A 24,145-nucleotide genomic window follows, 5' to 3' on the forward strand; every position below is an offset into this window, starting at 1 on the left:
CGATTGAAGATCAAAGACCTCGGGCGCCAGCCGCCGATATCCGAATCTATAGGTTTTTCTGAATAAAAAAGTACTAAAAACTATGTTGTCCCGCCACGTAGTGGCTTCTTGCTAAAATGTGGCCGCGCCATTGTGTGGTCACAATATCTTACCCTTTATACCAGGGTACCTGTAACCCCGTTACACCGTGTTCCGAACGAAAAAGTGATGATCTTGTGCTTAACAAGCAAACAGACAGCTGCAACATCACCATTTATCAACATTGTATCAGCTAGTGATGCTTGTTGCTCGATGACACTGGCTTGGTGTTGATACCTACTTAAACTCAGCATCTTGGATCCGAGTGCCAATGCGAGCAAATACGCAAGCTAATGTTTCGTGTCGATGGAGTAGAACATCTTGTGTCTTTTTTGCACCTTTTTGCGGACGAAGCGATGCCGAATGTTCGCGTGATTCTTCCAAGCATGGTGTTCGGCGCTGTTGGCTAAAGCTCTCGGCTGTCTTATCAAAATTTTATGCCTTCAATTTGCTTGTGATCCATGTCCACAAATCATCGCACGCGTCCATCGAACTTGATGTGAGCAAACGCGGCGCACCATACAGCCGAGACTTGAATGACACTGGTGTATCTGCAGTCATGAGTATAATTCCTATAACGTACGTCTCTTATCTGTGTTGCTATCCCAATCCGCAAATGATTACGCCTTAACCGCAACTTCCTAGGTGCTCAATACCATTATAGTAAATAAGTTTTGGGTAGTGTCGCATAAAAAAAGCTGCACATCGATGATGCAATCGAGAATCTTCTAAAAAAGAGACTTCGGTATTATCCCGTACCCCGTCCTGTCCAATACATGTCTTGATGTTCAGCAGACATATAACACGGATCATTGCGACTTCAAGCGCATCATCAATCGACCATCTTTCGTTGTAGGCGACTGCGTTGACAGCTTAACCCTAATGTGAACGATATGCCACCACTTCTGGCACCTTGTTGACCGATGTGCTTAACCACGTCATTATAAAGCTTGTATCTTTATTAGAGCTTCCTTATGTGGCTGCCCCATTAGAGAGTGCTTACGCTCCAATTGAGTTACAGTACGGAGACACTTCTTGAACATGTTTCTTCTCAAACGCTTTTTTCCGTTCTCGTACTTGCTGCAATCGCATATTCCGTTACACAGGACGAGCGAGACCCATGCCCTCATGCCACGTTCATCAATCTTCTAGCAGATAGCTTATACCGATTCGTGAAATATATAAAACACCTTAATTATGCAAGCCCCCCTTTATCCCCCAAAATGGTGATGTGCATCGTGCCCGTTCCGTTGATGAGTAACGTTTGCCGTCGGCAATCATTACTTCGACGCTTGTATCAATGGTCTTATACATACCTACGTTCTATCTTTGCAGGCCTGTGTATCGATAAAATAGGCTTGCAACCAAGTTGATGTTTTATGAGCAGTCTTGTGGTAGTGCAGAACGCGATCCAAGAAACATTATTAGTTGTTGCATCACCACAAAAAACGCCCATTGACTGCCAAAATCTGAACGATGTCTTCGATTAATATACTACCGTCGGTGAACCATCCCTCTGATTGTCTTTTGACCAACTCTCATCGCTGCTTCATCTTTCATGCATATGATCAACCTGGTCACAGTCAATACATTGATATTAACTTTACCATGATTGCATGGAGTGCAACATTTGAATTTTCCAGCATTTTCAATTATCCGTCCTCCTATGGCTACTCTGACTTTGAAGAACCTTTTTAACCTTACTTAGCGTGATGTTCTTCACATTCTAACGTCACCCGTCTTAACATCGATGGAGTAGACGCTTTTTTTACTGAAGCTAAAGAATTCCACTGGTTCATCGAGCTGCAAAAGGTTTAGCGAATATCGAAACTCAAGTAAGAGTAGTGGCGCATAAATACTTCACTCAATCGAGCCTGGGACTGACTATGATCTTTATTGGCAAGTGCCACGTGACAATGAAACAAATACAATTCTTTGGTTTTAGAAAAAATTAATCATGTGCGCTCTCGCGCGAAATCTGTAAAATTATAGCTTCTCTGTTGCCGAGTCCATACTGGCAGAAGTAGATGTAACTACGAAAGCCTGTGATCGCCTCCAACTTAAAGCCAGATTTGGGATGGTTTGGCTTATTGACCGCTAAATTATTTCTACGGAAGTCAGATCGACTGATAGCAATACGGGTCTTGAACACGCAAATGCTAGCCAGAATTACCTGCCAGTCACTGGCTAAAATCACTATCTGTTTGGTTGAGGATATGATATCCAAGATCAATGTTTATTTTGAAGGCGTAAATTTGGGTAGCAATTACTCGAGGTGGATGCCTTCTTGTGCTTACCGTTGTGTAACGGTACCTGAGATTATTCTAGTTGTCCGGGAACACGAGTTCTTAAGAGTCTAAACGGACAGCTTCTTAGCTAACTGCGTCTGATCAATAGACAGGGAGCGTTTCCAGCATAAACCATCTCATTAGTTCTACCACGCAACATAACACGAATGCTACCCCATTTTTAGATATTTAATCTCTTCAATCCTTTGCAAAAACATATTACCTGTATATTATCACGACTTTGTAATATTCTTAGATCCTGTATCAAAATCTTCTTGAAATTTAGGCTAAATTCGCTGTCGCTTTCATTAACTTTGATTTAAATGCGTCTCTGATAAAAAATCACACTTCTGCATTAGTATTCTGGGCTGAGTAATCCATTTCTATATAAGCGTCTCAATACTTTCAGTGGTATGTGCAGAGTTAAATATAGTCTGATGTCATCCCATGCGTCTTGCAGTCTTACTCTAAATGGGAAGGTGCTATGAATACAATACAAGAGCAGCCACTAATCCATGAGGTTAGCCAAACAGTATCGCATTCGCTCTTTCATGCTGGCTTCTCTTATCATTTGACGCCTCACTCAACAGTTTAAAACAACATCATGGCGAGTAATAACTTTGACAATAGCACAATGTCTTCAACGAGTCTTTTGTATCGAAATGGACCCACGTCACCGCTTGAGATTGAAAAGTCGCCGACATTAGTGTATGACAGTGATGGGGATGATGACACTCTCCTTGCTCTTTCATCATTAGCCAAAATGGAGACGAACTTTCGAAATGAAATTGATCTTCTACATCAAAATAAACTTTTAGTTTCGTCATCGTCGATATTTGAAAGTTCTGCAGACTACATTGATATTGTTCAGCAAGCTATTGATGCTGTTGAAGACGCACTTGTACGATGGCCTAAGTATGATCGTCGCAAGGCGCTGACTGAGCTTATCATGCATGCGAAGCTCGAGCAGGCGAAGAAGATCACTGCTTATAACTCTGGCTGCCTTGAGAATGCGAATGTTTGGGCAGAAATGTTAATGCAGGTTCAGGAGCTTGGGCGCAACTATCCCAAAGAGTACGAAAAGCTTATTCATATACTTTTCCTATGACAATTAAATCATAGCTGATGGACGCGTTTTGTTTATGCAGCCCACAAGTCCACGAGCTCGTATATTTGGTTCAGCAATGCCTAACGAATAACGAGAAACACGTCAATGAAGAGAAGGAGACTCATAAATATGGTGATCGAGAACGAGAACATTGTGAAACCGTTGAAGTGGAGAAAACGTTGGAGCCTGAGATTGACAATAATCTTCATGTTTGTGGCAGACTGGGAGAAGTAGATGTCGATTGTTACACTGATACTGAAGGCTCTCTCGACTACAGAATCACTGAAGAGATTGTACAGGCAATGTCGAATCAATTTGAAACCAATAATGATGAAGAAAAACATGTCAAACATGAGATATCAATTAACAAAGAGCTCAACACAGCACCTTTGTCACGTCCAATATTGGCGACCAGATTGCGCGAGCTTGTCCCCATCTTGACAGACAATGCCGTGCTAAAAGGTGTCCAGGTTCCTCAACTACCGCGTGGAAGAGATGGGTGGAACAATAATTATGTCAACGGAGATTCGCCTTCTTTGAATGCGCTGTCCTCGAAATTTGTCAAACGAACGTCTCGTCAAAAGTTTCGATTTCCAGAAAAAGAGTTATTACGTTTTTTGGAAAATGAAGACAAGAAGTCAGGCCTAACATGTACTTCAGGTCCAATTCGTCGCTATAGCCACAATTCCAAAATTACTTGCACCGTTCCACTACGACGAAAATCGTTTATCATGAAGCGCACTTCGCTTAAAAGTAGCAATTTCGCTGGAATCAATCTCTTGAACCCAAGCGCAAACATTGCAGCGTCAAAACGTGAGAATGCGTCGTTCACTTTGCCTTATGCCTTTAAATTGATTAAACAACGAGAGGCTTCTCGCCGTAAATCGACAAGTACATGTCATTCTACAGTTTCGAAATTAACGTCAAATCGTCGTAACATGAGCTTTTCGACCATCAGGAAACAGATACCCGTCACTTCTTATAGCAAACGAAATTCAATTACTTTGACCAGCAAACCCTCATCTAGCTCTCTTAATGCGACATCCTCGACATCTTCTCCAATACCTTCTTCTCAAACACAAATGGTGTTGCGTGTACGCGCACGTGATGGCGTTCCACAGCTTCTTATTGCTAAAAAACCAGTGCGATGTGTCGTATGGCATTGGAATGACCGGTGCATTCGCGTGCCATTTATGAGTGCTGCTAATATGATGGAACTTGGACCTGCACAACATGGTATCATGTTGCGACAACTACGATATGTGAAATCTATGATGCACGATTATCCGTGGGCCAAAGCTCACTTACGATCACTATTGTCCAAATATACAGCTAAAGAAGTGACAAAGGAAGAGCTATATCCTCAATTAAATGCATTGGGTCAGCAAGTGCAACGTGAATTAAGCACTCGCGCCAAACAACATCGTACATTAACAGCTCGCAAACAACGTCTTACGATAACTTTAACACTGGCAACAAATACGATCAATGATACGATCGTGACAAAATTTGGTCGACGTGGTCGTCCACATGCCTCGCGCTTGCTATACGATCCAATGACTCCACTTCAATTACGTTGGAGACGCAAACACGGTGAGCGTAGCGTTGAATTTTTGGTTGTTGATAAGATCCAAGTCATTGAAGGTCACGACAATTCTATTGGAAATGGTAGTACACCATCTTTTGGGCGTGGTAATAAGAAGGCGGCTGCAGCAGTTGCAATTGATCCTGAATCGTGTCTCTCACTTGTGACACCAACAAGGTCACTTGATTTGCAAGTTGCTAGTTCACTGCATCGAGAATGGTTGGCAAATGCTGTGCGTGATATTATATCCTTTGCACATCAATTTAAGGCAGCAAAAGCGAATACTGTGAATTCTGGTGACAGTAGTAGTTCATGTGATACTGTGCTTAGTTCTGCAAGACGATCACGACAAGCTCCATCGTCTTAGCAACTTTTTAGAGGTTTACAGCATAATGTACAGACGTTATGTACTTAACTTTCTTGAATCAAAAACAACGTACTGTTCATTGATCTGCATTACGACGCAAAGCTCTTAAGCTACTCAAGCTTTCTTCTTGTATTGTGGCTTGCTCTTTTTAGTAAGAACCCACACGTAAAAGATTGACATACCAGCGCTGTAAGCAGCCAAGAAACCTGCTGGGAAAAATGCGTTCGTTTTGTTGTAGCGGTTGCCCATAGTAATAGTGAGCGCTGTAGACACGGCTAACGAGAGACCAGGCCACAATTTAGACGTCACAGGACTCTGTTTGTACTCATTATAACTGCAGTAGCCAAGGAAGCTCAAAATGGCACCAGACAGTCCACCGGCTGCGACAGACATAGTGCTACCCGTGTTTATGAAGCCAATGACACCACCTACGCCCAAGAGCATTCCATACTATAAAACCACAACATAGACAATTGAAATCATTAGTTTATTAGCTTTATATATAGCAGACAAGGCAGACAGCTTAGTGAAGCAAGAAGCATCGAGATGGGCGCAAACGTACCGGAATCGTGAGGCAGAAGTCATACATGGTACTAATGTTTCCGACAGTGATTGGAAGAAATGGATGAGTTTATTCCAGAATATACCGGTAATTTTTATATTTGAGATCACTACAAGGTTCCTCTTCCACACTTGGTACTCAGATCGCTTAAAAGACTTCATTAGTGCATACTATACCTTCGAACTATCAGTCAACGGTCTGAGGTCCAGAATTCTATCACAACTTACTTTCATCTCAGCTCAGCGACAATGAGTAACAAGATCTTCTGTACGTTGTCACGAAGTATATGATTTTTGGCAATAGTAGATACTAATATACTTATTATCAGATGCGCTTATCTGCTCCACGCTGTCGTTGTGTGGGTTTCTATTCCTTCTTTTAGTGGGAATTCTCTTTAAGCTGCAGCCGGAATATATGAAGATAAACAAGAATGTGAAGAGCTCAGTACCTATTTTTGAATCGGCTGCTCTGTACGGAGCGCTTTTTGTGGCGTCGTCGGTCATTTACTTCATGGAGTCAAAGAAAACTCAACATAAAAACTATGATCTCAGTAGCTCCACAAGTGCGGAGAGAATGAGTCTACTTGACAAGTACGAACTTAAACGATTTGATATAGCGACAACACTTTACTAACTGTTGATCTTGACGTCATAGGCCAACGGTCAGCTACAGTTGAGAGTTGAGTTTTTCTACGTATTTTTGGTAGAAATTTACTCGCTAGCGCTTTTACGTGAAAGTGTGCAATTGTTGTAAATGTAAATGCAAATTTATATTATGTTGTGGGTAGTTTGATAGGCGATACAAGCTTCGCTATGAAACAAGCCCCTTTAATGTAATTCTGACTGATTATATTAGCTCACAACTAGGGCATCCTAAAGCTTGCTTGAGTTTCAAACGAAAATGCAGTTGATTCTGGACATGCCGTGGCTTGTTTAGAGCGATCCCGGAGCAATTGACGGGATTACAAATTGTTTTTTGGACAACAATTTTATACAATCTTTAGGTTTCATCCTTCGCAAGTGCAGCGTGAGTCTTCTTGTTGGCTATCAAGTTTCTATACCGTCAACTTTTTGAGCGACTACGCCACTATTCAGCGACTTTTTCATATTAACTAAAACTGTATCCATAACTAAAGCGAGTTGTTCTTGAATGTGGCGATTTACACACAATGCAGCTATCTCATCACCTTTAGCTGCAGAATAATATATTTCTTCCAATAGATCATGTACGCTAATATTGACTGAATCACTAGACCACGCACGATTACAGAAAACACCCAGCACATTCAGTCTAGGGTATGCATAGCTGCCGCGTACAATTTAGACAGATAGATCAATAGAAGGTTCTAGCATGACCTAGGTATCAATAAAGTACATGAAAAAACTCATTATGTCTCTTATTAGTTGTCGGGTCTGGCTCTGATATTTTGCCATTTTTGAGTCTTATGAACAATAGGTTGTTGACAAAGTCAATTGTTTACATAGTTCAAGCATGTAAATTCGGTTATACTTTGAAGCGAGACGAAGACTAAACTAACGACTAGTCACGTACTGAGTTTCTCAAAGCTTTGCTGTAGTCTCTCAATTTTTAACTTCGTGATGCAGACCAGCCCAATGTTGCAATCTGTTTGGTAGCCATGTGTGTTGGACAGCACAATTTAATATTTTGCTTGCTGAGGAGCAATCACGTTGGTAGACATTTTTTTTGTAATGTTTGATGATACAGTAAAACTATAGTGCGTTGTTCGCATCCATTAAATATCGTGACAAGCATCCAGACAGACATAGAGCGTACTGAAACTGAATATGTAGCTGCATACATCATCTTTATCTGCTAAAGTCGGCAACAATATCACAAAAAGACTAATGAGCCAAGTATACTATGCAATTTGCAAAATGATTATGTAATAACTCTCTATATTGATCGCCATGATAGTGGTTATGATGTCATCTGCTCATTCGTACAATCCGGCTACATGTCAGCCTGCAGTAGTGTCGCATCACCTGATTCTAATCAAAAGCTGATCCATCGGGTTTCAAGGATTTCTCTGAAAACTAAACTGCGACGATGATCTCACTCCGCCATTCGCATCCACCAGCTTAGCCTCGATACCTTCATTTCCCAATTCCTCTTCACATTCCGACTACCATGCGAGTTCTGTCTGTCATTTTTCTTACATCAGCGGTAATTCTCGGCAGTCTAAGCGATGCCTTTTCAACAACTACGCCTGATCATGAAGCGAGCTTGAAGAGTTTCAATCAAGTTATTGAGGGACACAAACCAAAGGAATTCCTTCGGCGTCGTCTACATAGCGGTGGGGATGAATTAGTTCGTCTCGTTCCTAAGGAAACCGTCTCCACTGTTGCTAGGGATATTCGCACGTTGCCGCACGCCGCCGAACATCTCGAAAACGCTTTCGCCCAAGTGCATCCCCACCAAGACGACGAACTCTTTTCAACCGCCTACAAACGTTTGAATAATTGATCGTGATATTTAATTAGTTAAATACAGCGAGCATTTATCTTAAATCTTGTTAAAATGCTATTATGATACTGTGCGTTCTGTACATGCTTCGTTTTAACAGTATTGTCTGCTAAACACGCCATTTCTATTATTCTCAATGTCTTTTTCTTACGATAGGATTAGTTGGCTTACATCAATTGGTTTGACTTGCAGCTCGAATTTCTTAGGGCACAAAAGTTCTCAAGGCTGAATGTCAAAGCAATTTGTCAGACCTGCTCATATGTGAGTAAATAAGAATAAAATTATTGTCGCGGCTGCTATTGGCGTCATCTTTCTGGTTTGAATGAGAAGTGCTCCGCCATTATATAAGCATCAATAATAACAAATCCAATCACACGTATGCAAATTACTTGTAATAGACCAATCTCTTGATTTATTCTAAACAAAGAGTTGTTGCAGAGAGGTAAACCCCCTAGTACCTCATATTTTTCAAATTGATTAGTACCCAGCCTAATAGAAGCTACGTGGTGGATAATCACTGTATTGTCAAAAATCCTGATGCCAGGTAGCAAAGCGCAAATGCTGACTCGTCATATCACAAAGCCTTGAAACAGAATGAAAGAAAACTTCATGCGTCATTGATCTTTGCTGTTTCAATGGCTTCAATGATTAATAGATAACTCAGCGACTTACAATGATCTTTTTACTCAGTATACGTGCAAATTTCTACAAAATTGTTTTGATGGATTGAGAAATGTAGTTGAAGCTCAAGACTTGAAGTAATATTAGTTTAAACAATTTAAAGCAGTCTTTGTTTTTTCCGGCGTCGATAATAAATTTTGCTTTGACACATGCCAACATGGAGCTTGAACACAAAACATAACTCGTTAAGCATCTCGCCAGCTCAGCTCACTTTTGCACCACTTCGGTATCCTCCCGATTCAAATAATGTAGCATGGAGTCTTCGTATATCTTAACATCTTTAAAACCCATAACCTGCTCAAGTGCAAATGCTGTGTGAGCCGCTCGAATCCCCCGCTGACAGTACGTAATAACTGGTTTTTCCTTGTCAAGATGAAAATGATCAACGAATATTTTGTCAAGTTCTTCCTTAGTTTTAAACTTTCCATTTTGACGAAGATTTACACCTTCGATCCAATTGAAATTGAAAGCTCTCGGTATATGACCCACGCGTGCATTGCCATTAGCATCGTCACCCCAGTACTCACCCGAAGATCTCGCATCCACAAACTGCGTAGATGACTCTGCAATACCTTTTTGCACGTCTTGTAAGCCAACAAGCTTGTGCGAGTCGACAGGTGATCTCCAAGGCACAACATGATTTCGCACTCCGTTGCATTTTTCCGCCTTTACTTCATTGCCATCATCTTGCCACTGCTTGAGACCTCCATCTAACACCTTAAGCTGCTTGAGTGGAAATCCGTAATGACGAAAGACCCACCACGTACGCGTTGCTTTAAGACTCAATTCATCGTCATAGAATATAATCGTCGTGTTTTCAGAAACTGGTAACTCCTTAATCATATCCACAAAGAGCTCTAAGTCAACAACGCCAGTGGCTTGAGGAGTCGGATCCTTAAAAAGAGATGAAGCCAACGTGAGAGAAATGGCCTCAGGAATGTGGCCGCGATCATAAAGCGAAGGATGGTTACAATCCAAAAATAGTAGCTCCGACGTACGATTACTTTCTACCGCGCGTACCCATTTTGAATCGACAAGAGCAGAAAACGATCGAGAAGATGATGCACTACAGCGGCGTAGCCAACAAGACCTAACACGCACAAACATTTTACTATCATGTGGCGCACACAAATACTCGCAATTTCAGTTTTAAATTAAAAATGGTGCGTTGAATCCTATTCTGTGGCTCTGTCTCGTGATGCTGATCACTTTCGTGACGATGATATTTATTTACAGGCAGCAGACCGTTTTAACATCAATCGGCAGTGGGAGCATCTACAGGCCAAATACGTGGGTACAGGCCACGCTGATACGACCAAATTGTTCGTTCGTCATGTATCATAGCATTTATTTTACTTTTAACCTTTTATCTTCCTATTGATTCTAGTGAATGGGCAGTAAACCAACATCGCGACACATTAGCATCACACTTGGGTCACTCGGACATGCTTGCGTACTTTGCCGTAGCTGAGAATGAGTCAATGGGTCGCGTGCGGTATAATATGCTGGAAAAGATGCTACAACCTTGTGGCCCTCCACCTCAAAAAGAAGACGAACAGTGACGATCACTTGTTTCAGCATTAACAATTTGATTTGCTGTCTTCCATTCAGCAAGTTTTTTACTCAATAATAATGCGTGATCTTCTTGAAGATGACGCAAACGCTCACAATCTTTTCTGCGTTCAACGAGAAATTGGGTTTCTAACCGTTCCGCTTCCCGTTTGCTCGTAACTTTTTGCAATCTTTGATTCCGATGCTCCTCTGCTTGTATTGCATCTTTCACACTTTGAATGTAGTGAGTAATTTGTTTGGCTTGCAATTGCTGTAGCGCCGCAGTCTTCTCGTCATTCATTTCTTAAAAGTGCAAGAGATTTGAATACACGAAACGTTTTCATAACTCTTGTAGATGTACACAAGCACTAACGTACAACCATTGTCAAATTATTATTGTACTTTCATCATTAGCGTACGACCAAACGCATAATCTGTTCCATAATAGAAACAGCAGTCTTTGGATCCACCTTCCGCATGAGATTGTTCGCAGCAGATTTATCCGAAATCCGATTCGCACGTCGAAATGAAGCCGTTGCGTTGTACAGTGCCAGTTTTCTCATCAGCAGTTCCCGTAGACCAGTCAATCGTTTCTCTGCTCCACTCCAACTTTCGTTCACGTCTTCATGTGTACTTACAAAGGGCCGCAGTCGTTCCAAATAGTACATGATCACCTTTGCCGAAAGCACAAAGACATGATGCATGTCGCGATGAATATGCAGCAAGTCTACGAGCGTATCCAACGCACGCAAATCCACGTCCAAACGTTTCTTTGCATCTTTCGTATCCATTAATGGCTCCTTCTTTTTCTTGTCTGCTGATCGTCGATACATTGTCAGATTCCTCAATACAAGCAGTAGTTGATGTAAGAGTTCTACATGTGGACGGCTTCTATTTAATCCACGAATTGCACCGAAAATAGTCGACGAGATCCGGAGCTGTACACAAGTACGACAGCATTCCCGAGAGTAGCGCGTGCATACTTCAATCGTGTAACTTGCAAACAGCATGTCTTGAAGACGCTCACCATAAATAAGCATGTGCAGGGCAAGATCCAGTCGTGTACCCAGCGTTTGAGGTGGCTTTGTCTGTGCATTTGATTCATCTCGAACCTCGACTCTTAATCGCTCCAAACTTTTCGAAGACAAATTTGTACTAGCATCAGCCTCCTGTTCAACTAATTTCATCGTACACAATTTTTTCCGCTGCTGAGTGATCTCCTCCGTGCATTTATACAAGCGTACCATAGCGCCACGCCACGACGCTTGAACTCTTCGTACCGCCTTAATGAAATTGTAATGTGCACGATGAGGAGCGACCACTTTTTCACGAAGCCACAATGCAATTTTACGTTCAGCACGCGTTCTCCCCATCGTGATAGCTATCTCCTTAATCTTTTGCTGGTGCTTCTCATCAATTCGCCGTTTCCGTTCTGCCCACTTACAACACAGCTCCAACCACCACACTTGCATATGCTGCGCTGCAATATTGCGATGATATTTGTATTCAACTCGATCATTTAAAATTTTCCTCAGACGATACGACCGCCAGCAAGTTTCAATTCGATTGACTTCTGTTCTACGCTTGAAAAGAAGGCAATAGCTTAAACGCGTCCAGTGGGCGCGCATCACCAACATCCGTTTCCTTCTGTACTTCCGTATGCACTTTTCATACCAAAACTCAATCTGCCAGCACGACACGTGTATACGTAGCTTCTGTAATTGCGTCTTCAAAGTATAGAAATCAAATTGATAACGGCGAGAATTCCGTCCACGAATACGTTTCTGAATCCTCACGACTGCACGGTGCATTCGCAACCTTTGTTGAAACTTTATCCTTGCAACCCACGCATGGGCTGCACGTTGAATTCTGATCAAATTAGAGTAAGTACTGATGTATCGAAGTCGCACTATGAATCCACGAAAAGCTGTTTGTAGAATTTTTGCAGCCAGCATTCGCTTACGATGAGCATAGACACGATAGACGGATTGAATGCGGAAAGCAGAACGATGTAGCACTATATTCCGTAGTCGCCGAAGACGGTCCTGACGAAGATTCATAAGAAATTCCTCCTCCTCACGTTGCTGGCGCCGATAGCTTAATAGCATCTTTTGAAACAACAGAAGCGCACGTAGTTGATTTTGACGTCGCCACACGCGAACGTTTCTCTGTATTAAACACGTACAATGACAAAGTGTACGGTACCAAGTCCTAGCCGCCCAGCCTCGAAACGAAGCTTGAATGATTGTTGCGGCACATGTTTGTTTTCGATGACGAGACCGTCGAAAGAATGTCTTGATGCGGCAAGATGCTCGCATTTCCACTTTAAACTTCAGCGCTTGGAGTCGCAAAGAGCGTTTCTGTGCTTCCTGAATCTTCATTTGCTGATACGTCAAAAACTTGTTATATAACTGTTTCAGTGCATTCAATTGATTCGCTCGACGCCAAACCCGGACATTCCGCTGAATACGTTTTATGGCCTGCTTTTGTCTGTGAAAGAGCTGTCGCTGCTTCACACCTCTAAATACGCAGGCCATTTTCGTCGCCGCTATTTCTCGCTTATTGAGTAAAAACCCACGAAACACTTTTTGAACAATCGTGGCCGCACGTGTCTCCACCTTTTGTTTCAGCTCAACGCGCTTGACTTGAAACTCCTTGTCTCTCAACATCTGCTCATACCGCTGCAAAGCAACGCGTCGTTTCATCTTCTCTCGAATTTTTCGGAAAGCCCAAGCTCGCTGAAATATTCGCGCTGCGAAATGCAGCTGTCGCCACATTTCCTGACGTTGCTTCCGTGCTACAAAACGACATTTTCTATGTCGCCAAGCAGCTTGAAAAATACTAACAGCAGCCTGACGGTCAGCAATCAATTGCTGTCGATACAGTCGAGCTGCCTCCTTTGACAGATACTGCAGCCAGTTTTTCTCAATCACAAAACAGCTCAATTTCATTTTCTCCTGTGCAACCTTTTGTTGTCTCACTTCAAGTAAAATTCGAGTTTTCCCGCGAGTCCACTCAAAATGCTTTTGCCAGTATATCTGAATTACCGAAGCTGCCTCTTGCATAATTACATTATCACGCAAATGCTGACGCAAACGGAAGGCCCGCTGAATCGCAATCACATATTTTCTCAGTCGAATGAATCGCTTCCTTAATGCAAATGTTTGTACTGATCGTTTAACGGTATATGCTGCTCGAAGAAGTTTGCGGCATTGACGTATTGCCAGTCGTTTTTGGCTTGAGGTGAACCAAAACCGCTGCACCACACGAGCACTGCGAGACTTTTGACGAAACAGTCGTAGCCGAATAAAGGGGCTTCGCCACCACCGCTTTAATCTAGATGCAGCATGAATTTCGCCGTATGAGTCCATCAGACGCGATTGCAAATAGCATACGAATGTGACCACCATCTTATCATCTGGAGGGTTCCTGCTGTTGTACTGCTGTGGCATAAGTACTGGTACTTCTCCCAGTTGCTTAATGCGATCATTAACAATCGCAAAGTGCCGCTGCTCATTCATAAGTAATGACTTCTCATTCATATCCTTACTCTTTTCATCCCGAACATCGCTAGTTGTTGGCAACACGTCAGTTTTCGATAGTAACATCGGATGGTAATAATGAAGAAGGTAACAAAGGGCCTTGCCATCAGCAAATGATCCAGAAAAGTCACAAATCTCTACGTCATAGTTGGCACACACAGCGCGACACCACTCTAACAACAGCGTATAGCATTCATGTTCGTTCGTGTGAGCCAGAGGTGCTATCTGCTGTTGCGAATCGAAGAAATTTTTCGCACGAAAGCTCATTCGCTTAACGACATTCTCAATCTCCCGTCTCATGGTCGAAGCATCAACAAGAGATTGCAACTGGAAGCAACTGATCAGTAGCCACAGCAACGCAAGAATTTTCTCTCGATGACCACTCACAATTTCTTTGGCGAGCGATTTCACCATCTGCTCATTCACTCTGCTTTGTAAACCAGCGAATCCAGATGCAGAAACACGGACACGACCATTGATTTTAAGCTTTTCATCCATCTTACTGTCACTACTGTAAAGCGTATCAAAGATGGATGTACCACATTTGTCTTGAAGATAATGCAGACATATCTCGACGTTGTGTGTTTTTTGTAATAGTGACAGTGCAGGCACCCGTAAAAATGTCGACAAACTTCGAATGATCCTGCCATCCCCACTTTTCTTATCGAAAGACAATGACCGCGTTGTCAGCGCCTCAATTAACTTAGCTAGTCGAACGCCGTCACACAAATCTGTATACAGGTTTGTCACCTCCAGATCAATCTCATCTAGTGAAGTTTGTTCGTACTTTAGTGTATAGCCTAAGAGTTTCAAATGCTTGTCAATACGACCTTCATTCGCTAGAAAAAGTCGACAAAACTCTGTCAAAAACACTTGGGAATTTTTGACCCAGACTACATCGTCTTGACTTCTATCGTGAACATCCTGCGCTTGAGCAAAAGCAGATTTCTTCGTCTTAGGTGCAATTCGAAACAGACACGGAAATTGCATAAATGTGTCATTTTTGCGCTCGATTGCGCGATCCAAAAACATTACGAGCATAAAAAATTTAAGCATGAATGACTGCGTTAAAGCGTCAAAATACTCACGACCATTGATATTTTTCTTCTCATTTATAAAAACATTGCCACCATCATGACGATCTGCAGTAGAACCATCTATTGGGGTCATCAAGTGCTGAACCAAGCGGTAGTTCTGAGCTACATGTGAGTCTTTAATTAGGTGCTTAACAATGATTCGTCGTAGTATTTGCGGCATTTTTCTTTCATTATAAGAATTTTTTTGGGCATCATGAAGTGAAATAGTTGTCACCTTAAACAAGGCACGAAGCGAGCATTTTTCTTCTTTCATAATTTGACATCCAAGAACTGCATAGAGACCCAAACAAAGCCACACTGGATGATAATTGTTGAGCAAGTTAATCAGTTCTTCTTGCAAGCCTACGTCAGCATACACAGGACGGTCGGAACGAAATTCAAGCCCCTTGTTTCCAATTTCATCCTGCAAATTAAATAAGATGTCTTCCATGCTTGGAGACTGATACAATTCGACAGCAGCTTGCATCCACTTAGATTCCATCCGTTTTTGAGTTAGCACACGCAGAGACGAAAAGTCGAACCTATTTCTGACATCTTGTTCCTCGTGTTTACCCTGTGCGTCACAATCGCTCAGTCGCTCATTCAACAGCACGTAATTAATCCACTTCGTAAATCCTTCCCTCTGTTTCGCCATCCAACTCTCATCATAAACAGTCTGGCGCTGTTTCCACCAAGACCCCGCATAGACCTTACCAGCATTTGTTTTCGATATCAAAGCTTTCATTGGTTCAATTTTTCTCTTTTTCACACCATTTTGTGGAGGTGAGATATCAATCGCAACACTCGAACTTCGTTTATGCCCCACTGTTGGTCGTTCTTTCGTTCCGAATTCCCAATCGTTTAACAAGCTTATTTTTGATGTAAAAGACATATCCGACGTCGATTGTCCGCTTTTTTCTTCCGGTTTCCAGGACCGTCGCCTTTTAGACGCTACAACTTCCGAATCGGGTACCGATTCTCCTCGAATTACTTTCGATAACTTTGGCACGCGTGGAGTCACATCTCCTATTGCTCGACATTGAAGCTTATGTTTGTCATTTACTGTGAACTTTAGCATAGCCATAACCTGTCGACCGACATCTGACGAAAAAGGCTCAAACGTCACTCGTAAGGTCACAGACTTAAGCGCGCCCACAACACAGACGTGAAGATCACATTTAAACCTTGTTTTGCTCTGTAACAATTCGGATGACCTGGATATCAAGACATGTCCATCGTATTTTACTCTCGCGTTTCCAATCTCTTTCGTGTTCTCTATAATCAATTGTCTGCTTCTTCGGTCACCGACGGCTACAGAGCCAAAGTGTAGTTCTGGAATATGATTATAATCATCCACTCGCAATGAGGCGAAAATCGAGCCACCAGTCTTCGGCCCTATATCCAACAACTCGGTATGAAGTGCCGACGCTCGTGCTTCAAAGTGCGTCGTAGCTTTGGAAGATTCTAACGAGACACGATGCGCTCTGTCTGCATCAAAATCACTTTCCTCACTCTCATTGAAAGTTCCTAAAGAAGTATTTGAAGCTAAACGTTTCCCAAGAATCGACGACGAGACAGGTGGCTCGGAATTGGAAGTGAAAGCATGTAGATCGGCTGATTTTCGACTTCGACGTCTCATGGTAATGTTTGGATGACCCCAATTATCCCCAATAAGAGGCACACGGTTCTCTTTACCGTCGCTATTTTTATCCGACAATGACACGGCTATTTCGTGGCTATTTTGTTGCACTATAGCATCGGAAGTTAAAGCGTCAAGCGTATCGAACGACGTGCAAGACACCGAGTTGTAATTGTCCTGAATGGCGTCTCTATCACCGACCATGTTGTTGTTAGACTGTAGATTCAAGTTGGTGTGTTGTACCCAACATGATGTTAAAACGTATATTGGAGTAACAACGCAACTCGAACTTAGACGAATGTACGTATGAAAGCACCTCACTGCCAACCAATTAGGTCGAGCCATTGTATCTGTTGGGGTATTTATTTGCTGAAAGCTAAAGCAGACGCGGAAGAATGTCGACGATCTCCAAGGAACAGCACGATGAGTTATGCGTGGCGTACGCTTCCATGATCCTCTTCGATGCAGAACATGAGATTACTTCCGAAGCTATTGATCAGATTGTGCAAGCATCGGGTAACGAAGTAGAGCCATATTGGCCAACTCTCTTTTCTTCGCTTTTATCGAAGGAAGGAAAGGTTTTGGATATCATTTCCACTGGTGGAGCTGCCGCTGGACAAGCCAATGCTTCTGCTCCAGGTGCTGCTTCTGGAAATGCTGGTGGTGAAGTCGAGAAGGTGGAGGAGAAACCCAAGGAAGAGGAAGAGGAAGCTGTAAGTCGAAATACGTGGGGCTGAGTGAAAGATTTATCTAATAGATTGCTGTGATTGATTATTCTAGGACCTTGGAGGCGGCATGGACATGTTCGGAGGAGACGAAGACTACTAAGCTGAGCATAAGGAAGTGTTGAACTTAGAAATGCTACTTGTCTGATCGTCTGATCCGCATTTAATTCGTAATGGATTCTTCCGTCTACTTTTCCGGTGAAACTAAGGCTGCAAGCTATTATCGTTGATCTGTATCAGTAATACTTTTATCGGTTGTAATTCCGGGTTTTTCTTCGATCGTCATCCGTGACGAAAAGCTTTCTTGTTAAGCCAACTCTGTTATGCACTTACACTATAATACTATTATCAAATCAGTTTGAAAAATATGTAGTGAGCTTAATCTCTGCATGTTAGGAAATTCTTGATGAAACCTTTAATATCCTCTATATTCCGCTTGAACTAATTAAGCAGGAAATCAAATTCCGCGTCTGGGGCTACCCCATTTCTCATTTGTGCTGCTTGAAATCTCAAGAAAAACATGACCACCGACGTCGTTACTAAGAAAGCTGTGAGATGGCACAAATTGCCATTCACCCAATTTTTGGTGCACGAGTCTAAGCGCGCTCACTTCCAGCCGTTTCTCATTGCCGGAGTGTATGTGTAACTTCTCCTCGCAGCCTGTTTCTCTATATTGGCATTATTCTGACAAACGTTTGCTTTACTATATCTGAAGCGCTGCATGGGTGATTTGTGGCATCCTTCCAACTCGTGGTGCCACCCAAGAAGATAAGGAGAAGAGCAACTACTGGAAGCGTGTTAATGGCAAGTTCGATTACAGTCACCATTAAGAAAACCAAGTAACTGGACGGGGAGTCAGATATGGGCAGTAAAACTGCTTTATCAGTCATAATTTCAGAATCTGTGTCTGCCACTGCAAATATTCACTTCGTGACATGTTTCACAAAATAAACCAAATAATTGCTTTGCTTTTCAACAGTTTCACCTTTGTGTCCCCTATTCAATTGCATTTGCAAGCTATCGTGCAACTGAACTATCATAATTTATACATTTGCACCAATGTCAGTTACTGTTCAAGGTTGCAAATGCTTCTACGCAGATATTTGCAACGTTCATATGAAAAGCTTCAACTTTTGCAAATGATTCCTGTTGTGCTGTACTTGTAATACGAATATTCGTTCGATACAAATATATTATACTTGACGAGAAATAGTCAACTTGCTTACAATTTTGACTCTGTTGTTATGCGTAATTTCTGTTCCATTTGTTTCGACCACTTTTCAAGCGATTCACGAGGCGCAATAGGCTTTTTGTAAAGGTAATTTCCACCATCTACGATCAAAATGTCACCTGACACAAAGTTTCCCACCGGAGAGACTAGATACAGCACGGCTGCTGCAATATCCGTTTTAGTACCAATACGGCCAACCGGAATAGATCTAGCCAGAACCTTATCCATCTTCTCACCCTCCATATCTCCACCAAGCTTGACTAATCCTGTTGTGTCGGCGATTGGTCCAGGAGCGACACCAGTCACTCGGATCCCGAATTGGCCCCATTCCAATGCAAGCGAGCGGGTAATGCTGTCCACTGCAGCCTTGGCAGCTGATGCGTGCACCTGGTACCACGAGGCCGAGAGATGCAGTGTCATTGAAATGTTGATAATGCGTCCATCACCACTGCACTTAAGCGCTTCAAATGCTGCTCGACTCATGTTAAAAGTACCAATAGCGTCGATCTCCATGGTTGTACGAAAAGCATTTGTCGAAAGTTTCTCAGCCAGCGCCAGAAAATTGCCAGCTGCACAGTTCACCAGCACATCGAGCTTTCCAAATTTTCTTACTACTTGCGCTACCGCGTTGTTTGCATCGTCAGTAGAACGCACATCACCCTTAATGAGCATACCGGCAGTATCGGGAACTCCGCACTTATGCATAATGTTCAAGGTGCTTTGTAGCGCAGTCTCTCGGCGTCCAAGCACTGCAACCTTGGCGCCATACTCAGCAAGCTTAATGGCAATCTCTTGACCAATTCCTGACCCTCCGCCTGTTACAAGCGCAACGCGGCCAGCACAAGCGTCACGGCGGAAAACTCGCTCAATACTCGCTGAGTCCATTACAAGAATCAGATCGATTTCCCAGTTAGCAGCCCTTTCTGATTAAGTACGACTTTTCATCTCGTGTGCTAAACACGATTCAATAACCGGTAATACCCCCTCAAGTGTAGTGCTGGCAGCGTGAGCAGCAGGCATGAGTGTCGTCGCTGCGAAACAGCCACAGAAAACCTACTTATTGGTGGACAAGAAACCCTTTTTTAAGCACTTTTACCCAAAAGATGTGGCTATCCTTGCTGTGCGCTCAGTAGCCACACAAGGTCTAATGATCTTTAATGCATACGTGGCTTCATTGGACATGGAGCTTTCGGACGAGGAATCTAGCGAGGATGATTTCGCGGACGAAGATGCAGTGTCGGAAAAGAAAGATGACTTTGTTCTTCCCACCATCGAGGAGTTTGGCGTCGCCAGTTCTAAATCGTTTGTCAAGTCGCTGACCATCATCACGTATGTACGCTCGTTTGAAGAAGTGGCGCTGCGCTACTGTCGGCCCCAGACCGTCAGCAAGCTCATCAAAGGTCCGTAAGCGATTATATTTGCTGATTTTGCAAGTAGTTACGCTAATTATTTTTGCTTTGTAGACATAAGTAAATCGGCGATGCGTAAGTACGCACGTACGTCAAGCAGGTTGACGTCCGCGGCTATGATGATCAAAACTGGTATGCGTGCCAACATGCTGAGCCATTTAGCGATCTTTCTAGTGGAAGAGGTTTACCTTGATTCAGAGTTTTGAGCATTTTACATAGGATATTGATGCATAATATGTTATTTTGGCTTTGTTACAGACACAGCAGCTCGTGCTCATATTATACCGACGCTATTTATTGAATAGAAAACGTATCATCAAGTTCAACACAAACTTACGAATTGTCGAAGAAGGCATCCCGAGCCACGACAGCAACGATGACGAGGATTCGATCGCAACGTTCATGTCCTCCACTGGTCTTAATGCGTCTCGCTCGGCACTAGCAGTCATTACAGGTGGGGTTGGCGCTGCTTTGGGCACGGCAGTACGACCCGGTATCGGCACGATGATTGGCGGTACTTTGGGCGATTCCATTGCTTACATTTTGATTTAGAATCGAAGAAGTTAGGTAAACATACCTGAAGATAAGGATACAAATGCAATAATCATATCCAATATTCATACATTACAAACTGACATCTTGTCGAGTCGGAACTCAGACGAGTCGTGTTCACATTGCGATAGAGCGGACAGTTTGTTTTCCATCGTAATCACACTACATAAAATCTATGGTTACAGGTACGGTGTGGAACTTGGTACCCAGTCACTAATACGAGGATATTTATGACCTAGATTGTGGCTCTCCCACTCTTTAGCAGAACTGGAGACGCACGGCATAAAGTCGAGCGTCTATTCGCCCGCTTTATTTTGCGGCGTCGTTTGTAGCGTCAGATTACTTACACACTATAAGCGCCGAGTACGTTGCATATCTCGCTCTCACGACTTCGGTTGCTCTACAGGCATAAATTATGACGACTTCGTCCAGTATGTATATGGAAACGGTTTCATTAAACGATGATGCGCCTGCTGTGTCGGCTACATCTCCAAGCTCTACAGTTTTGAATATGGACTCACTCGGATCTCACTTTGTGCAGCCAGCGGTTCATAAGACACCAACAGACGCTCACGAAGTGTCTGTACTCGTGATTAACAACGACAGTGACCATGAAACTCGGAATGTACCCTCACCAGCGTCTTTAAGTGGCGAGCAAGTTAGTAGAAACGAAGCGGTGGTGGTGGATGTCCATAAAGAAAAAGGAAATTCCTTCAATGGCAAACGGAAGAACGTATTACCGCCGTTGCGTGTTACGCAAAAGTTGCCTGTCGAGGAAAAGGATTACGTAGACCCCTCGCTATTCTCTCCTGAAGTATCCAGACACGCCATGGAAGTTGCACATCGTCGTGCAAAAGCCATTGCGACAGAAGTAAGAGAGATGAATGAATTAGAAAGAGAAATGACAAGCCCAATAAAATCGAAAATGTCTCCTGCGGAGGCTGTGGGAATCATTGGCGGGGCGTTTGTAAGCTCGTTACAACGCGCTACAAATCTTGTCAAGTCTGAAACAAAGGAGTATGATCTTTTATCGGGCACATCTCCGTTATCCAACATGTCGAATTTGGATGATCTTGATACAGATGGAGACGGACTACAACTCTCACCTGATGCAATACAGAATGATGGCAAAAATTTTCGTGCACCAAAATTACGGCCGGCACTCAAGCGTGTTTCTGCATTAAGTGCAGCTGTCGCAATTGACTGCGAGACGTTTAATTCTCAACACCAAAAGAAGGGGGTTCAATGGCACGAGGACGTTTTGGATGGAGATGAAGAATTTTATGACGACATTTGCGATGAACAGGAAACACACTTGCTCATGCTTGCAGACGGAGATAGCAATAGTGGAAGTCCTCGATCGAAATTATTGAATTTTAGGAGCAAAAGTGATGGTCAGTTGACGCCACGAAGCAGAAAAAAACGTAAGAAACTTGTTCGATCTATGATGCGACGGCTTACACCACATGAGAAAGAGGAGCTATATCGACAACGACCAGATTTGATGATTGTACCAAATTGGGCACAAAAGTATCGAGAGGAACTTGCAGGTGAAGATTCAAGTCGCTGGAATGCCTGGCTACTTGCAATAATTCTGGTTTTTGTCGTGCTGTTACTGGTTTTTGTTCTTCTCATTGCGCGACAGCATGCAACAGCTTCTGTGCAATGAAAGTGGTAGCTGAATTATACTAGAAAAGTAAAAGAGTTTATGTGGAAAGATCTAGCACATAGTTGCTTTGTAACTTTGGGTTCTCAAAGTGAAATTGTTTTTGCTTATATGTACATTAAAAGCTGTTACATCCTTGGGTTATCCATGTTATCGATCCAGGAACAAGACCAGCATTCCCAAAAGTGGTATACACCAATTTGAAAAAAGTTAAATTAAGCTCGACGTCGAAATTAAAATGGTAATCGAGTTAAACGTGGGGAAGCCTTTCATGTCTCAAAATAACTTCTTCGTAAAGTCAACTGTTTTGCGTACATCATTCGTCCATGTTATAAGTCAGTCAGCAAACTTCATCTTTCTCTCAATCCAAAACCAAGCACTTTAAGAAAAATAGAAGCAAAAGATAGTTGAGAAATTTTAAATAGTTTTTTTGTGATTGCTTAGCCATCTCAGAAGTTGTTGCATCATTGCAGATATCAAGTATCTCAGTAAGGACTGGATCGGATTCGCAGCGCAATATCTGCAGTATCCAGCTATGATGTTGCAAAGCGCCCCAAAACGGTTTCCAATCGTGTGCGATGCTCTCGTGATACCTTTCCATTTTTCCAACCACTTATCAGGAAAATGCAGCGGGACTGCCGTAGCTAAGCGCTTTAGAAAGCATACTCTAAGTCACCGACCTTTCCATATTTACATGAACCAAGTATGAGTTGGCGGATTGCAATCCGCTTACTCCAAAAGTAATTATTACCTTACCAAACTCTTCAGTTTAAATTCTATAACTTTTAAAAATTTTATCTTCATTTTGAAAGTTTGGATTTTCCTAAATATACTATATATATAATAAATTCGAAATACATGCATAACTACTGGCTACCTAGCCACATACCGTATTCTTGTTTAGGTGCAATCACACCATGCCCATGTCGTGTGACACACACACTTCTTTTACCAGGTACGTGTAACCCCGTTACACCCTCCCTCATTAAAATTGATAATATTTACAGCTCCAATTGATTACTGCCTCGACGAGGCTCGCGTGTTAGACGCTGCAACTCAATTTGTTGGAATTTAACAACTTCCTTGCTCAATGAGCCCTGTATCCACGACACAAAAATCACCAAGTCTCGCTGGTTCTGACTGCAAGCACAGGCAGAGCCCAACTTCATCCCCCGTACACGGTGCGATGTCGGACTGTGCGTCCGCGGCACCGGGGGTCGTATATCCTAGGCTCAATGAGCACGAACGTCGCGCTCAGCGCACGCTACCAGTGAAGAACGACCTTTTTGAGGATGTGGGGTTGGTCGATTACGAGTCTGACACTCCTTTCCCCGATGGGATGACGAGGAAGGCGAGTTGCGCCAGCAGCTTGATACGAGCCCTGCTCGTGCCTTCCGGACCCCATGTCCGTTCCCTGACTTCTTGTCAACCGAGGAACGTGGTGTAATCACCAATGACCTCTACGGGGCTCAGAGGGGGCAGCTTCAAGCTATTCATAAGGCGGCTCTGAAGCGCGCCCATATACTGCCGGTCATTGACCCTCGTGTAGAATATGGCTTCCGCCCAGCGGATCCCGCTGTGGAAGCGAAGGACGCGGTAAC

At 42.9% G+C, this 24,145-nt stretch overlaps 13 protein-coding genes across 13 annotated transcripts; 8 read left to right on the plus strand and 5 right to left on the minus strand.

Annotated features, from left to right (window-relative positions):
- Nucleotides 1-2,970: 2,970 nt before the first annotated feature.
- PHALS_07038 (uncharacterized protein) lies at nucleotides 2,971-5,426 on the plus strand (the record flags this gene model as incomplete). Its single annotated transcript, XM_024720436.1, has 2 exons — nucleotides 2,971-3,440; nucleotides 3,515-5,426. 2 exons carry the CDS (start codon nucleotides 2,971-2,973, stop codon nucleotides 5,424-5,426), a joined length of 2,382 nt encoding a protein of 793 aa, XP_024585635.1.
- Nucleotides 5,427-5,540: 114 nt separating this feature from the next.
- PHALS_07039 (transmembrane protein 14c) lies at nucleotides 5,541-6,015 on the minus strand (the record flags this gene model as incomplete). Its single annotated transcript, XM_024720437.1, has 2 exons — nucleotides 5,541-5,876; nucleotides 5,989-6,015. 2 exons carry the CDS (start codon nucleotides 6,013-6,015, stop codon nucleotides 5,541-5,543), a joined length of 363 nt encoding a protein of 120 aa, XP_024585636.1.
- Nucleotides 6,016-6,236: 221 nt separating this feature from the next.
- Nucleotides 6,237-6,924, plus strand: PHALS_07040 (uncharacterized protein; the record flags this gene model as incomplete). The annotated part of the gene is made up of 5 exons (XM_024720438.1): nucleotides 6,237-6,255; nucleotides 6,317-6,578; nucleotides 6,643-6,649; nucleotides 6,776-6,820; nucleotides 6,895-6,924. The coding sequence occupies 5 exons, from the start codon at nucleotides 6,237-6,239 to the stop codon at nucleotides 6,922-6,924; spliced, it is 363 nt and encodes a 120-aa protein (XP_024585637.1).
- Nucleotides 6,925-8,136: 1,212 nt separating this feature from the next.
- PHALS_07041 (RxLR-like protein) lies at nucleotides 8,137-8,472 on the plus strand (the record flags this gene model as incomplete). Its single annotated transcript, XM_024720439.1, has 1 exon — nucleotides 8,137-8,472. One exon carries the CDS (start codon nucleotides 8,137-8,139, stop codon nucleotides 8,470-8,472), a length of 336 nt encoding a protein of 111 aa, XP_024585638.1.
- Nucleotides 8,473-9,360: 888 nt separating this feature from the next.
- PHALS_07042 (Mercaptopyruvate sulfurtransferase/thiosulfate sulfurtransferase) lies at nucleotides 9,361-10,260 on the minus strand (the record flags this gene model as incomplete). The annotated part of the gene is made up of 1 exon (XM_024720440.1): nucleotides 9,361-10,260. The coding sequence occupies one exon, from the start codon at nucleotides 10,258-10,260 to the stop codon at nucleotides 9,361-9,363; it is 900 nt and encodes a 299-aa protein (XP_024585639.1).
- A 53-nt stretch (nucleotides 10,261-10,313) lies between these two features.
- PHALS_07043 (Uncharacterized conserved protein) lies at nucleotides 10,314-10,715 on the plus strand (the record flags this gene model as incomplete). Its single annotated transcript, XM_024720441.1, has 3 exons — nucleotides 10,314-10,316; nucleotides 10,390-10,475; nucleotides 10,541-10,715. 3 exons carry the CDS (start codon nucleotides 10,314-10,316, stop codon nucleotides 10,713-10,715), a joined length of 264 nt encoding a protein of 87 aa, XP_024585640.1.
- A 399-nt stretch (nucleotides 10,716-11,114) lies between these two features.
- PHALS_07044 (Microtubule-associated protein Asp) lies at nucleotides 11,115-17,165 on the minus strand (the record flags this gene model as incomplete). Its single annotated transcript, XM_024720442.1, has 1 exon — nucleotides 11,115-17,165. One exon carries the CDS (start codon nucleotides 17,163-17,165, stop codon nucleotides 11,115-11,117), a length of 6,051 nt encoding a protein of 2,016 aa, XP_024585641.1.
- Nucleotides 17,166-17,356: 191 nt separating this feature from the next.
- PHALS_07045 (60s acidic ribosomal protein p1) lies at nucleotides 17,357-17,789 on the plus strand (the record flags this gene model as incomplete). The annotated part of the gene is made up of 2 exons (XM_024720443.1): nucleotides 17,357-17,674; nucleotides 17,742-17,789. The coding sequence occupies 2 exons, from the start codon at nucleotides 17,357-17,359 to the stop codon at nucleotides 17,787-17,789; spliced, it is 366 nt and encodes a 121-aa protein (XP_024585642.1).
- Nucleotides 17,790-18,206: 417 nt separating this feature from the next.
- Nucleotides 18,207-18,516, plus strand: PHALS_07046 (uncharacterized protein; the record flags this gene model as incomplete). Its single annotated transcript, XM_024720444.1, has 2 exons — nucleotides 18,207-18,322; nucleotides 18,402-18,516. 2 exons carry the CDS (start codon nucleotides 18,207-18,209, stop codon nucleotides 18,514-18,516), a joined length of 231 nt encoding a protein of 76 aa, XP_024585643.1.
- A 392-nt stretch (nucleotides 18,517-18,908) lies between these two features.
- On the minus strand, nucleotides 18,909-19,802 carry PHALS_07047 (peroxisomal-dienoyl; the record flags this gene model as incomplete). The annotated part of the gene is made up of 1 exon (XM_024720447.1): nucleotides 18,909-19,802. One exon carries the CDS (start codon nucleotides 19,800-19,802, stop codon nucleotides 18,909-18,911), a length of 894 nt encoding a protein of 297 aa, XP_024585644.1.
- Nucleotides 19,803-19,935: 133 nt separating this feature from the next.
- Nucleotides 19,936-20,878, plus strand: PHALS_07048 (uncharacterized protein; the record flags this gene model as incomplete). The annotated part of the gene is made up of 3 exons (XM_024720448.1): nucleotides 19,936-20,317; nucleotides 20,381-20,508; nucleotides 20,585-20,878. 3 exons carry the CDS (start codon nucleotides 19,936-19,938, stop codon nucleotides 20,876-20,878), a joined length of 804 nt encoding a protein of 267 aa, XP_024585645.1.
- A 415-nt stretch (nucleotides 20,879-21,293) lies between these two features.
- PHALS_07049 (uncharacterized protein) lies at nucleotides 21,294-22,547 on the plus strand (the record flags this gene model as incomplete). Its single annotated transcript, XM_024720449.1, has 1 exon — nucleotides 21,294-22,547. The coding sequence occupies one exon, from the start codon at nucleotides 21,294-21,296 to the stop codon at nucleotides 22,545-22,547; it is 1,254 nt and encodes a 417-aa protein (XP_024585646.1).
- A 311-nt stretch (nucleotides 22,548-22,858) lies between these two features.
- PHALS_15206 (uncharacterized protein) lies at nucleotides 22,859-23,167 on the minus strand. Its single transcript, XM_024720450.2, has one exon. It carries the CDS (start codon nucleotides 23,143-23,145, stop codon nucleotides 22,906-22,908), a length of 240 nt encoding a protein of 79 aa, XP_024585647.1. The 5' UTR covers nucleotides 23,146-23,167; the 3' UTR covers nucleotides 22,859-22,905.
- Nucleotides 23,168-24,145: the final 978 nt, after the last annotated feature.

Source organism: Plasmopara halstedii (assembly GCF_900000015.1).
Source record: "Plasmopara halstedii genome assembly, contig: Scaffold_3060, whole genome shotgun sequence".
Classification (NCBI taxonomy): Eukaryota; Oomycota; class Peronosporomycetes; order Peronosporales; family Peronosporaceae; genus Plasmopara; species Plasmopara halstedii.